General features: G+C 42.4%; 1 protein-coding gene across 4 annotated transcripts in view; it reads right to left on the minus strand.

Annotated features, from left to right (window-relative positions):
* Nucleotides 1–6,683: 6,683 nt before the first annotated feature.
* Nucleotides 6,684–15,465, minus strand: part of ABHD18 (abhydrolase domain containing 18) — an 80,386-nt gene continuing 71,604 nt past the window's right edge. For all 4 annotated transcript variants that reach the window (XM_078775839.1, XM_078775841.1, XM_078775840.1 and 1 more), the window contains 2 exons: nt 13,236–13,398; nt 6,684–8,025 (listed from right to left, as the gene is read on the minus strand). In XM_078775839.1, the coding sequence (XP_078631965.1) occupies nt 7,971–8,025; nt 13,236–13,398 (218 nt within the window). In that variant the 3' untranslated portion in view covers nt 6,684–7,970. The remainder of the gene's footprint in view (nt 8,026–13,235; nt 13,399–15,465) is intronic.

The raw sequence follows: 15,465 nt of genomic DNA on the forward strand, positions 1-15,465 counted from the left end.
ATATCTTGGAGTTAAATCCCATGTGAGTCCCGATGAACCAATCAGATAAGTGACCAATGGGGATAACGATAGTACGGTTCAAATGAAAAGTACTTTCGTCCCTCAGGGGATCCATAAGCATTAAAAAAAAATGGTGCCCTAAGGGGATCTACGTTGGGTGGGGGTAGGTTGCCCCCAAAAATAGGTATTTGCTTTCTTCTCAGAAACTACAGCGCAATTCCGATGAAACTTGACCACAACTTTCATCACCCGTGACGTACAAAAGTTTTTTCACAGCATTATAAAAATCGAGATTTAAAATGGTCTTCGGGGGGGTGGGGGGGGCGGGGGGAGCTTGTGCAAGAGCTAGGACACAGAACAAATCAGGACAAAACAGCAAAAGGAACGCCAGCAATGACTTGAAGGTCTGGATTTTCATGGCACAAGCTGAGCAAGGTGTAAGGCAGGGGAACCAGGTCAGAGGAGAGAGCAGCACTCCATGAAGCTGCAGATGAAAGCCTTGTGGGTGGATAGGAATTAATGTGTGCCAAGGAAGGACTTTGCACGACAGAGGATGCCAACTTTGAAATGTGGCTTGCCCACGAGAGATCCCCAGAGTTTGAGTGATTGAACCTCTTCGAGAGGATTGTTGGGAAAGCAGATGGATTTTCCGTACGGTCCTTTCCAATATAATTTGTGTGTGGGATTTCTTAGGATTGAAATACATATTCCAATTGTTTGACCAGATTGTGATTTCTTTTCAAGGTTTGAAGAGAGGAAAGAGGCTGCTGCATGTCTGTCAGAAGGATGAGGGATGTCACGAGTCACGACAGAGAGTGGTGTCATCAGCAAAGCAATAAATACGATTTTCTAGAGAGCCAGAAAGATCATTGATGAAGATTAGGAATAAGATGGGGCCGAGAATACTGCCTTGTGGTACTCCAGCCTTGACAGGGAGAGGAGAAGAAAGGGTTCCGTTGAGAGCCACATATTGGCTACGAAAGTGGAGGAAGTCAGTAATCCAAGAGTGGAGTTCACCATGGATTCTATAGGCAGACAGTATGGAGAGCAAGGTTGGATGCCAGACTGTATCTAAAGCTTGAGATTATGACAAGAGACAGCCCTGATCTCATGTCTGATATTGAGGGCCTCCATTGTTGGGAGAGTAGAAGCAGCATGTCCAAGGTAGAGTGGCCTGCTTTGGATCCGAATAGATGATCTGAGATGAGGCTGTTGGAGAAAAATAATGATTTGTCAACTGCGATGATTGATTCCATGACCTTGCTGATGATTGGAAGTAAACTAATTGGCCTGAACTTGAGATCAGTTTTAGCACCTTTTATGTAATGCTGTGATGTTGACTGATGCCAAAGCAGATGGAAGATGACCTATGGTAAATGGACAGGGTGAATATGGCAGGAGAGGAAATGTAAGAGTAGCAGAGCAGGTTTTTAGCACACGTGAGCTGATGCCGTCCTGTCCAGTTGCAGAATCATAGGTGAGGGTAGCCAGAAATATTTCCACCTTCTCAGGTGCAAAAGACAGAATCCAGGAGCAGTTGGGTCCGATTGTGATGGGTGGCCGGTGGGTACAGAGAGAGGGGGTTAAGGAAACACGACTTTGAAGCAAACACAGTATTGAGGCATTCGGCCTGCTCATGAGCAGAGTCAGCAGTAGTGCCATTTGAGGTGAGGGACGGGTTGGAGGGGGAGCAGACACTAGAGACAGGCTTATTAAGGCACCACCAGATTTTAGAGGAGGGAGACAAATAAGGCTGAAGCTCGTTCTTGAGATTGGACAGATGTTGTTTTCTGCCTCTCCTGGGAGTAGACCCAATTGATGCAGGATTTGTGGAATGATTTGAGGTTGCCTTTGGTTGGATTTGCCTCCCCACAGGACAATGCAAGTTGTTTTAAAGCAACTGCCTCACTACAGGATTCAGAGTACCTAGAGCAGGAGGATGGACAAGATAACTGAAGACAAGATGGAATGAATATGTGTATAAGAGAGAGCATGTTTCTGTGGAAGACTTCCAAGGCTGAATTAATATCATGAGCAGTAGATCTACAGTCACGTGAAAAAGTAAGTACACCCCATGTGAAGTTTTGACTTTTTCAACATATTTCAACATACAGCTATTTGATCTTCATTTCAACAATATTGATAGATAAAGGTGATATAATATAACAAATATCATGAAACATTTACATTTTGTAGTCCATTGTATAATATAAATAAACATAAATGCAAATTTCGCATGTGGAAAAAGTAAGTACACCCTTGGCTCTAATAGGTGGTATTGCCCCCTTTGGCAGAAACAACCTCAAGTATGCGTTTCTTATAACTGTCTACCAGTCTCTGACATCGACTGGGAGAATTTTTTGCCCACTCCTCTATGCAGAATTCTTTCAGCTGTGCGATGTTTGAGGGGTTTCTTGCATGCACAGCTCGTTTCAAATCCCCCCACAACATCTCGATGGGATTTAGATCCGGGCTTTGACTTGGCCATTCCAGAACCGAACTCTCCATTTTTATTTTCAGGCATTCCTTGGTGGATTTACTGGTATGTTTAGGGTCATTGTCATGTTGCAAGGTCCATCTTCGGTTGAGCTTCAACTTTCCGACAAATGGCCTCACATTATCCTCAAGCACCCTCTGGTACAATGAATAATTCATAGTGGATTCTATGATGGTGAGCTGCCCAGGCCCTGATAATAATAATAATAATAATAAAGGAGTCTTATATAGCCCCATCAAGCAGAGTAAACTACCTTCATGGCACTTTACATTGTCATGCGAATGCACACACACCGCACACACAAACATACACACACACAGACACACCTTCACTCTTGCCCTATTCCTCTCCCTCCCCATTCAAAACCCACAGATGTGTACTCTCCCCTCCCTCTCCCCCACACATGTACACAGACATACTCTCGATCTCTGTCCCACCTCAAACCAAAGGGAAAACAGGACTTAGACTTTGAAAGACTTGTGAAACAGATAGGTTTTGAGGGAGATTTTAAAGGCAGGAAGAGAGTCAACATGTCGAACAGAGGAAGGCAAGTCATTCCAGAGCAGAGGTGCAGCAAAGGAAAAGGATTTCTCGCCAAACGACTTGGTGCTGGTGCGCGGCGGCTCTAAGGTCATAGTTTCGGCGCTTGAACGAAGCCGTCGCCGAGGTTCATAGAGAGTGAGCAAATCGGAGAGATAGTGAGGTCCCGTTCCACATAATGATTTATAACATAGTGTGCAAATTTTGTATTGCACACGAGCAGAGACAGGCAGCCAGTGTAAAGATTCAAGAAGCAGAGTAACATGGTCAGACTTCTTCGCCTTACAGACAAGACGAGCGGCAGAGTTTTGAACCTTTTGTAACTTATCCAAGAGAAATTGAGGGCAGCCAGCATATAAAGAATTACAATAGTCTAGCCTTGAGAGGACAAGGGCACAGACCAGAGTTAGAGCAGCTTGAGGAGTAAGAAAGTGGCGAATGGATGCGATCTTTCGCAGCTGAAAGTATGCAGATTTGCAAGTTTGAAGTACTTGCTTGGAAAATGTCATGTTACAGTCGAAAACCACACCAAGAGCAAAGCTGCCCCAAACCATAATATTTACACCACCATGCTTTACAATTGATATCAGGTTTTTGTGGTCAAATGCTGTCTTTGGTTTTCGCCAAACATGTCTTCTGGTACTGTGGCCAAATAGTTCTACCTTTGACTAACCTGCCCAGAGCACATTGCTGATCTTTGCCGAGGTGTTAATTGGCAAACTTTAGTCTTGCCCTGATGTTCTTTCTGGACAGCAAAGGTTTCCTCCTGGCACACCTCCCATGAAGATCTAATTTGTGCAGCCTCTTTCTAATGGTAGACTCATGCACTTTGACATCAACAGTGGCAAGAGCTACCTGTAGGTCCCGTGATGACATTCTGGGGTTCTTCGAGACTTCTTTCAGCATCTTGCGGTCTACTCTCGGGCTGAACTTGTTGGGGCGGCCTGGCCTGAACAAGTTGTCAGTTGTTTGGAATCTTCTCCACTTGTAGATGATCTTCCAGACAGTCAAATGATTGATTTCAAATTGTTTGGAGATTTTTAAATCCCTTCCCAGACTCGTAGGCATCTATAACCTTCTTTCTGAAGGCTTCAGAGAGCTCTTTTGATCTAGGCATGGTGACGCCGCACACTTCAACATCAAAGAGCAAACCAAACTAAATGTCTGAGGTTTAAATAAGACAGGTTCCTCCAAGATCCTCTCTAACGATGTTCTAATCATTTGCACCTGAGCTGGTGCACCTGATTCTAATTTTAGGTATTTGAAGTGGTGATAAATGTAGGGGTGTACTTACTTTTTCCACATGCGAAATTTGCATTTTTGTTCATTTAAATTATACAATGGACTACAAAATGTATATGTTTCATGATATTTGTTATATTATATCACCTTTATCTGTCAATATTATTGAAATGAAGATCAAATAGCTGTATGTTGAAATATGTTGAAAAAGGCAAAACTTTACATGGGGTGTACTTACTTTTTCACGCGACTGTAAGAGACCAATCCTGAAGCGTGATGGCTTCTTCTCTGCCATCCTGAAGCGTCCCTGCCAGTTTGCCGAGTGAACTGCCAGACTCATCGGCGCTGAGGATGTTCTCTGAGCATGACCAGAGATGTTGACTCGAATTATTTTGACGTTGTTCCATCACAATCCCACAACAAAAGTAAAATGTCAAAATATGTCATGATGGTAATCCATGAGGACTGTGGTGGTGTATTGTGGTGTCATTCCTACCTTGGATGGTTGCTTTTTGAGATTTCATCCCTCTGTTTACTTTTTTTTTTTTTTATTCTTAAAAATGGCAAAGATTGAGGTGGAGTGAGAACCTTTGGGATTCAGACCCTCATACTATACATGATGGAAGGTCAAACCTTCGGAACAAGCAATTTTACTTATACCTTCTTCAAAACTGAATGCCTCGATTCCATGTGCACATTGGTGCGTTTTTTTATTCTCCAATTTAAAAAGTACTTTGTACATGGAAGTTTGATATGAATAACGTAATAACCAAATGGATAAACAACAACAACAACATGCATTTTAAAGGCCATTTTCCCTACTAGAGCGGGGGTTAGCCTTGCGGTCCCCATGACAATCTTCTCCATTTTGCCTTATTTTCTGCATCTCTCCTTGTTAACCCCCTTGCCCACATTTCTTCTTCCACCATCTTTAGTCAAGTCTTTCTCGGTCTTCCCCGTCCTCTACTTCCTTCTACATTCATTTCCATCACTCTTCTCAACCAGTCACTTTCATCCTTCCTCAACACATGACCAAACCATCTCAACCTGTTCCTCTTCACAGCGTCAATCACAGGCTCTATTCCCATCATCTTTCGCAATTCATCATTTGTCTTCCTCTCTTTCAACGATACTCTGCACATCGGTTGAACCATTTGCATTTCCACCCTTCCAACCATTACCCTTGTTGAGGCCGCCTCGGTCTTGCTCCCATAAATCATAACACTTCTCACACATGCAGCGCATACACCTTTCCCTTCAGCTTCAATGACACTCCCCTCCTCGTCAGCATGCCACTCAGTTCCCAAAACTTCTTCCATGCACATCTCACTCTAGCAACCGTCGCCGAGTCTGATCCACCTTCTCCATTCTGCATGTCTCCGAGGTAGCAAATTGTTTTTCACACCTTCCAGCTTCATGTCGTCTCCAATATCCAACTCAACATTTCCTCAATCTGCAGCTCCCTCTGTGCACACCTTACATTTGAATGTAGCTGCCACACTGGTTAATGTCCCTCTCAGACCACGACATTTTTGATGAACACACTCAGCGCACATTGTACATTGAATGGAGTTCACTCCGACACCCTTCCTGGACACAGCACACGGCCACTTCCCATGTTTTTCCACCTCACCACATGCTTTACCACTTGCCGTCACCTTCGTCTTTCCGATATTCACCTTCAGACCTTTTGTCTCCATACATTCCTTCCACTTGTTCATCTTTTCCTTCAGTCCATCCATACTTTCCGCAATCAACACCAGATCATCTGCATACAACTCCCACGGTAAACCCTCCTTTACGTTCTGAGCCAGCACCTCCATCACAGCTACAAACCAAGTGGATAAACCTGTTTGTAAAAATAACAGAGCAGAATGCTTCCTCCCTTCTGACCCATGCCACATGTAGCTTGTATTCAAATATTCTATGGAAACAATTTTTTTGTTTTACCCAGACATAAAATTAATGTTAAAGTATCCCATAATGGAGTAAAGGAAACTCGATCCAAGACAGGCTGGGCCTTTGGCATAATGAATGAGAAAGAAAGTGGTGATGTAGCGGGTTTTTTTGTTCTCGAGCCTTCGTTAAAGCTGCGCCAGATCATTGGTTCCTTTATATGTTTAACTATGTTGGTGTACAATGCAGTCTATGCAGCCATAAGTTACATGTATCTGTCTTGTAGGCTAATGGCCATGACCGTGCACTTCAAAACAGGACCGAAAACTTTTGGTGAAGGCCCCTTAGTTGAGCGGTCTCTTGAAGAGATCATGCATTGCATTCTGTAGTTGTAGTGTATATGTAAAGTTGCTGCCAATCTTCCTTCTCTGTGTGCACAGCATATAGAACAACTGACCCCAATCCACATCACACCTCCTGGGCCCAAGTCATATACAGGGCGGTGCAATAAAATGTATACAAAGTTTAATATTTTTGGGGAAAAAAAATTAAACAGTAGAGAGAGTGGCGATGTTGAGTGTTACTAACACCCAACAGATGGTGCTAGCATGTGATGGAATGATTGCACAGCATCAGCCAGCTGTTACCCATAAAGTAGTGCAAACCCCCAAGACAGTATAGTTTTCAGTATGCAGAGTCTGAATTCGTAATATTATACGAATATACAGTGCAAACCCCCAAAACAGTATTATACATTTCAATGAGACACGCTGCAGAACATATAGATGACTCCAAAAATACACAAGTTCAAATAAAAACGTGTTCAATCAAAAACGTCAGGTACACAATTGATTAGAACACCAGCACGCACCAAAATTCAAACACCGTCGGTTTAAGGAAAGGTTCAATCGTAATAGTAATTAAAATTAAAAAAAACAGTACAAGCTGCAGATCTTTTTGCATAGCATCAGGTTGCTCACATGACATTACACTACTCACAATAAGTTAGGGATATTGGCAGGTTCTTCGGTGTGGTTGATTTTGTGTATTAATTATGTTGAAAAAAGTTGTTGGTCCTAATTCTATGGTAATTAATGTGTGAAAAAACACAGCATTCTTGATTTCAATACCATAACCCTAACCCCTATTAAAAAAAAATAAACACTCACAATATCCCTAACTTATTGTGAGTAGTGTACTAAAGCCAGCCATAGAGTGAGGCAATTCACAAGTGCAAATCTTTGGCAAATAAAACGTGCACGTGACATTCACCAGCGAAACAAACGTACACGAGCACCAATTTCAGGCAGAAACTGATATTTCCTGTCCCAAGTAATTCCATTTAAAATCAAATTTTAAAATCCCTTCAGTTTTATTATTTATTTATTTTAAGGTTAATACGAGGGACTAATCGCCAGAAACCATACGACTTACCAGGACTCAAAAGGGGTATCAAAATGTGCGGAAAAGCCCGAGTGTTTGTCGAAGAAACGAGAGCCGCAAAATCGATGGCTCTTGGCTAATTGCGGGTGACAAGAGTAATTTGCTCAGTAAGAAGAGCCAATCACGTGGTGATATTCAGGCGAGTGGTTATTCGCAAGCATAAACAGTGATTTTTACACTTGGCTACAAGGCAAACCTAAGGAGAGTCTTGGGCAAAGTTTGTGGTATTGAGGATGACGGAAGTGGGGTACACGATTGCCTCAGTGTAAGACTGCTCTGAAGCGTGGTCTTTTGGGATCAGACATGAAGGAACATTGGTTGCACTCCTAAAGTGAAGCTTCATCAAAAGGAGTCACTTGTCAAGGTATTTCTTGGTGTAGCGATCAAAAGCTTCGTATATCGCTTTTCTGAAACAAAAAAACAATAAAAGCAGGTAAAAATCGATTCAAATCATTCAAATCAAGTATGCAGAAAAAGGACAATATGGATAAACAGTCAACGGACAAAGCAACGTTGTATAGGATCACAAGGTTTTTTTCTCGAGGTTTTAATTCTACTTGGGTGGAACTGCAAGTATGGAATGTACTTCTTGAATACCACAACATGTACAGTCCTCATTTGAGTGTCGACGTTTTATTAAATACATCAAAAGCTGCACTATTCTATCCCATTAGGCTGACATCAGTAATCGCCCAAGAACACGGATCATCCTCGCTATCCAAACAGAACCATCCAAGGTGGTTTTAAAACATGCATTAAAGAGTCTCACCAAATTTTACAAAAGAGTATTACTTTTATTATGCAACAACAGCGACAAAAATGGCTTTCTTGATTAAAAACGCCATCTCACCTGATTGTTTGCATTTTCTAAAACTAGGGCATGCCCGTACTATATCTATATCTAAAATTATATCCCCCCCCTCTATTTACATGAAATGGTTTGGTCCAAAGCGAACGGCTTGCGAGTACGGTGACAATCCCCCCCCTCTATTTACATGAAATGGTTTGGTCCATTCGCAAAGCCAAAGCGAACGGCAGTTACGAATCGCAGTTACGATGAATCGCAAAGTAGTTTTAATTAGTTTTAAAACATAGTTTAACGCCAACATAGTTTGCCAACGTGAAATAAATGAATACGCTCTCAAATGTGCCGTCCGAGGCAGAGTCTGTTCGGCACGTGTGATAGCTCGCTGCTCTCTGATTGGTTGAATCGTTTTTTGGACATAGCTCGGTAACTACTTGTCCGATTAATATGAAACCTTGAAAAGGCACATCCTCGGGTCCCCAGCAATATACCTGGCAAGTTTCAAGTATATCGGACCGGTAGTTGTCGAGAAACAGCGGTCGCATACACACACACACACAGACAGAGATTAGTGGAATTATAGATAGATGAACAAAATGTATTGGCGAGAGGGATGGATGGACACTGTTGTGGAATTTTTAAATAGCCTTTGAATTGATTTGAGAAGACTTAAGAGAATTAAATGTCCACATTCGTCTCAGAAGACAATTAATGATTTAATGACACATAGTAATACTTGATTCACTTCCACCAAAGGTATTTACAGAATACACTTCCATTTGAGTTACACATACACGAATAAAACGAAATCACTACGCTACATTCAACACGGATCAACACTACATTTAATACATCACAGGTGAACCAAGAACTCCCACGATGGTGCCGTGAAATGGCTTTCTTATAGTCAAAGATCAAAGAGAGAGGTCAGGTAAAGTTCAAGGAAGATAACAGGCAGTTCGTGTCTTCAATTTCTTGGGTCAGCTTTTTCTTTCTTCATATGCAACTCTCCCAGCCATAAAATGCAAGTCATAGAGAAAACAGAGATTTCTAACATCTTACAAAATAAACAAAGCCTTCTGTTTCTAATAGATATATAATATGCCTTCGCGTGACTGAGGATATCGGGTTTTCTCAATCTCTAAGAGAAAAACAGGGTCGGACAAAGTTCAAATCAGTGAGGGTTATACATCATTGTTTTAAATCTTTTTAATATATATATAGGTGTCGTATGAAAAGTCGTATCATATAAAAGTATCCTATATATAAATGCAATATCAGGCTAACAAAGGACTATACATATATCTCTATTCTTTAATCAAACTTACTTTGCTGTGTGGTTATAAAACGAGACAGGCATCACAGCTTGGGTTGAATGTCTGCCTCTAATGCGAGCCTATTGAATTGTTATATAGTTCATAGAATGCAGTTAACACCGATTAATATATATATATTCATTAAATTTACGTATTTTCAATGGTAAAGTCGAGGCTCATGTAAATCTACTTGATTTACACAAATTACGTACACAAATTAATTTTCTTCTTCTACAACACTTTTACATGAAAGTATTCAGGGGTGATGCCTAACCACACGTGATACATGTAGCATGGCAAACATTAGCAAACATTTTTTGCTGGCTTTAGACAAATGACTTCAACAGTTTAATTGTAGGCGACAGAAAATTGCATTTATAAGTTCTCTTTCTTTCATATACAGCACATGGCTTTGAGCTACATCATTGGCTGAGGATGCAGCTGTTCTGTGACTTTGTAGGTTAGCGCAGGAATTTGTAATATTTTCATGGTGCCGGCGATAGCTCGCAGACTCTCTACGAAGGGTGTCATGGGACCTTTAACGTTCACCAACTAATGATAGCAGACGGGCCGCCCGTTTAACTTCCATCCGAGGGACGCATTGAAGAATCACCCTGCCTATGAAACACTGGACTGACAGTTTATAGCTGGGTTGAGATTCAAACCCAGGCAAGACTGTTTAGAGGCGAGTGTATTTACAAGTACTACTTGGGAAGGTGGAGCGGTGGAGGTTTAAAGCAATTAAGAGAGACTCTTGGCTTATAACAGAGTAAATAATTTTAACCAGACTTGGTGGTGTAATGGTTAGCGTATCCACTCTGCGTCTGGGAGGTCGATGATTTGAACCCTGGCCAAGTCATACGAAATACTTTTAAAAGGGTACGTGCTGTTTCCTTGCTTAAAACTCAGCATTTAAAAGGACAGACCAGGACAAACAATAGGTTGGCAATACTAGCACAGGTTTTGGCCAAATGGTCTGCATCAAAGTTCCTTAGAAGCTAACTCATTATTATTATTATTATTATTATATACTCTGCCTTTTTTTTAACCCATCGGTTTGCTGGCAAATTTCATCAAAAGGCAACATGTTGTACTTCAAACAAAATTTGGTTTGATTTTGTCCAGCAGTTTTTCAATCTTTGAAGCATATATAAACAAATGGATAAATACATCAACAAATATACAAATTCACTTTTATAGTGTATATTTTTTATTTATTTACTGGGGCACAGGAAGCGACCCTTTTGTCTATCCCACAAAATGACCCTTTTCCTTAACTTATCCCAATTTATGAATTTACATAAATACCAAATCAGTGTTCTAACTACTAACCTTGTACTTAAAATCAGTATCATAATCAATTAATTAGTCTGGTCTATTCCGCCATTATGCCAGCCACAAAACCTACTCTTGTGAACAATATAAAGTCAAATTAAAGACAGGATAGGCAACATTCGCTTTCAAAGAGCAAGTCTTCACAAATCATTTAGAGATTCCACTCCTGGCTCCTCAGCCCCCCAAATCTGAAACACTGTGGTCCGTCGACAATATACTCGTATGTGAAGTTTAAGACCATTCGGTTCAGTGGTTCCAAAGAATATCTCCACATTTATTTGTATTACAATGATTATAAATTCCGCCAAGTCTTTCGACCAATAAGCTTCCTTGGAAGATATGCACTCAATCTCATGACTTACAACAACCCTGTGTAGTCAAGTTTATCAGTGTAGTGTTCTCAGAGAGATGACCATCTAAGTGCTATTGGCATGCTTGAGACAGGAATTCCACAAAACGTTGTGGGTAGGCGTTTTGGTGTTCATCAGAACACAATACATTCACTCTGGAGACGTTATCAACAAACTGGCAACATCAGAGACCATCCACATTCTGGGTGACCACGTGACGTCACGTTGCCAGGGTCACCGTATCGGTTGGTGACGCTTACGAATCTGTTCCAGACAGCAAGTTTGAGAGCTCGCAGCATCCCAGGCATGCGACCAATCAGTGCCAGAACTTTCAGGAGCCGGTTACACGAGCACATCAGACAACGATGACCATCAGTACGTCCGATTTTGTTTCCATGTCATCGACATGTGTCTAGCTTGGTGTAGACAACATCTGAGGTTCAGGATACAAGATTGTGCTTCTATCCTCTTTACAGAGGAGTCGACGCTCTATCTTGAAGGTAGTGATGGCTGTTGCCACGTTTATTGACGGGAAGGGGAACATTATGCTGACGCATGTGTTGTGCAACGTTTGTCGGTGGAAGCGTGATGGTATGAGGAGGCATCACCGCACACATCACATAACCCAGCTGGAGGTCATTAACAGCAATTTGACAGTTATTTGGTACCGTGACTAAGTTCTTGTCCTCCCGTTACTGCAGGTTAATGGACGTCACATTGCACTTCAACAGGATAAAGCATACCCTCATGTCGCACGAATGGTCACCGAACTCATCGCACAACAGAACATTTCCACACTTCCCTGGCCAGTTGTTTCGCCTGATCTTTCTCCCATTGAACATGTGTGGGATGAAATGAACCAGCCGGTGACATTGGCCCAACTATGGCAAACCTTGGTACAGATCTGGAATGACCTCCCTCAAGCCTTCCTCAACCACCTTGTGTCCTCAATGAGGTGCCGTTGCCAAGCGCGTGTCAATGCAAATGGTGGTCACACCACATACTGAGCTGTTAATTGACTTTTGACCGCACCCCTCTTTGAGCCTCTGGAGACAAGTATTGGCATTCTCATGTCGATTTCCTGTTTATCAAACACTAAATACAGTAATTTCTCCCATGTCAATTCTAACAACGTCGTTTTACTACAACGTCGCTAACCAATAGTGGATCACTTTTCTTACAACGTCATGACATTTCCATACGTCGACAGTTCCCGGCAGTTGGTACTGTACACTTAAGGATGTAACTGTTGTGACTATTAGAGGTAAACAGAGCACAAGACATCTTCAGAAGTGTCATAATTCACAACCACCATGCCCTCCCTATTTTTCCATTCAGTGTAAAACAACCAAAGCAACTGCTAAAAGGATCATCAAATATCGAAAGGTTGGAGCCGATAGGCATCATGGACCACTTGTGAAGGAGACAGTACGTATGGGCTTCAGGCCTTAGGCTTCAAGCCTCTGGTGTCAGCATATGGCCCAGTGCAATTGGAATTATCCGAGCTATATAACCAGGATGCATTATATATGCACATAAGCAGTAGGCATGTTTTTGCTTCATGTAGGTAACCTGGGTTATTTTTTATTTCCGGGAGCAATTGAAGCAGTGGTCTTTTGCCTATACACCGCCCAAAGGGATGCGTCAGTAGAACATGTCGCACGCTTGGAACAACATCATCCGTAAGGTGTGTACTCTGCAAGTAAGAACAATATAATAATAATAACAATAAACATCAGCAAGAACAACAGGCTTGCTTGCAGCCATACTGTCTTGGAAGCTTCGTAAAGACACTCAAGACAAATGCATACCGGAATGTGGCCTGGCTGAAGAGGCATGCAGAAATGTGCCCTCTATCAATATAACGAACTTCACAGCTTGGCCATAGCTCAGGAAGGCCAAGTACACCAGCTTTTGGAATGTAGCCATCTCGTAATGCAACAACCACCACCACCAGGCTGGGGTCAACAGGCACTGGGTGGGGAGGGGGGTTGAATGGTGAGAGGGGAAGCATTATAAAGGACCAAATGACCAGGAGAATTAATAATGCAGACCTTTAAGACCATTGCTAATAAGGGTTCCGATTGGAAGACCTAGCTTCGACATATCAAAAGTGACACAAATTGGAGGATCTCTTCATACACTATACCATGAAAAGTATTAAAGGCAATAACGTGAGTACAGTACAAGCATGTATGTATGTACAGTCATAGCCAAAAAATATTGGCACCCTTGCACTTTTTCCAAATAACTCACAATGTTCTCTAAAAATAAGTTGAAATTGATAAAAGTATTTGGTCTCCACAATTCTTTATTTCACTGTTAATATTACAGAATCTTTGTTTTTGATTCAGAACTTAATATATCCTTTTAAATCAGAAAATAAAAAGAAATGACACTGACAAAATGATTGATACCCGAGACTTAATATTTGGTAGCACAGACTTTGGACAAAATAACTGCAGTTAAGCGCTTCCTCTAGCCATGAATGAGCTTCCTACACCTTTCTGCTGGCAGTTTGTCCCACTCTTTTTGTGCAAACTACTCCAGTTCTCCGGGATTTAAAGGGTGCCTTCTCCTCACTGCTGTTTTAAGATCTCCCCACAGGTGTTCAATGGGATTTAGATCTGGACTCATTGCTGGCCACTTCAGAACAGTCCAGCGTTTTGTCTTGAACCATTCCTGGGTGCTTTTTGACGTGTGTTTGGGGTCATTGTCCTGCTGCAAGACCCATGACCTTCGACGAAGACCCAGCTTTCGGACACTTGGTTGAACATTGCGCTCCAAAATGCCTTGATAATCTCCTGATTTTATGATGCCGTGCACACATTCAAGGCACCCAGTGCCAGAGGCAGCACAGCAACCCCAAAACATCACTGAGCCTCCTCCATGTTTGAATGTAGAATGAATGAATGAATGATCGTTTTAAGGCCATTTTCCCCGCTAGAGCGGGGGTTAGCCTTGCGGGTCCCATGACAATCATGGTTCCCTGTTTGAGGCAATGTTTTTATGGCCGGATGCCCTTCCTGGCGCCAACCCTTGGTCGCCTCTTACGATGCGCAGGAATACGGTGTACCTATTCTAAACCGGGGTTCACACCGGGACCATGTTTGAATGTAGGGAAGGATTATTTTCCTTGAAAGCTTCATTTTGTTTTCTGTAAACATAGAGATGATGTGCTTTACCATAAAAGCTCTAATTTGGTCTCATCTGTCCACAGGACATTCTCCCAGAAGGATTTTGGCTTGTTCAGGTGTGTTTTGGCAAACTTCAGTCAGGCTTTCTTACGTCTCTCTCAGCAGTGGGGTCCTGCTGGGTCTCTTTTTTCTTTTTCTTTTTTTTTTTTTTGTATACAAGATCGAGGCTCGTGAAAGAGCGAACATTAATCACACAGAAAGACAAACAGACACATAAAACAAATAACATCGGGAGCGGTAGACAAGATGGGGAGAGAGGGGGAAGGACACAAACACAACATTTGAGAGCAGGGACCGAGAGACATGGAGACATCGAGAGATCTGTGGGAGGTAGAGGGCTTTGGGGGGGAGGCATGTGAAGGGGGGGGGGGGGGGGTGGGAGAGGTATAAACATATGGACACTGCCAGGATTTCCAGGAAAGAAGTTGGAATTTCAAACAAGGTGGATCTGGGGTGAATTAGTGGGGGTAGAAAAGATCAAGGTTTTGGATGGGGGAAGATAAGAGATGGTGGTGAACAGCTGTTTTAAAGACCTGGAGGGAGGAGAGGGATTGAAGGGAGTGTGGGAGTTTGTTCCAGAGGCGGGAGAACAGAGGAATGAAAGAGTGAAGGTGAGCAGAGAGCCGAGATTTCGGCAGTTTAACCATCAGAGGGTTGCTGGCAGATCTTGTGCGACCTGTAGGAATATTTGGGGGACAGAGCACAGAGAGAGCTGGGGGAGCAAGGCCGGAGAGGAGTCGGTAGAAGACAGAAAGACCACCTACCTGCCTGCGGTGAGTGAGTGAGTGAAAGGCCCTCAGAGATAGCTTCATCGCGGGAGATTCCAATGATTTTGAAAGCTTTG

This window comes from Myxine glutinosa, chromosome 4, assembly GCF_964187855.1.
Source record: "Myxine glutinosa chromosome 4, kmMyxGlut1.1, whole genome shotgun sequence".
NCBI lineage: Eukaryota > Metazoa > Chordata > Myxini > Myxiniformes > Myxinidae > Myxine > Myxine glutinosa.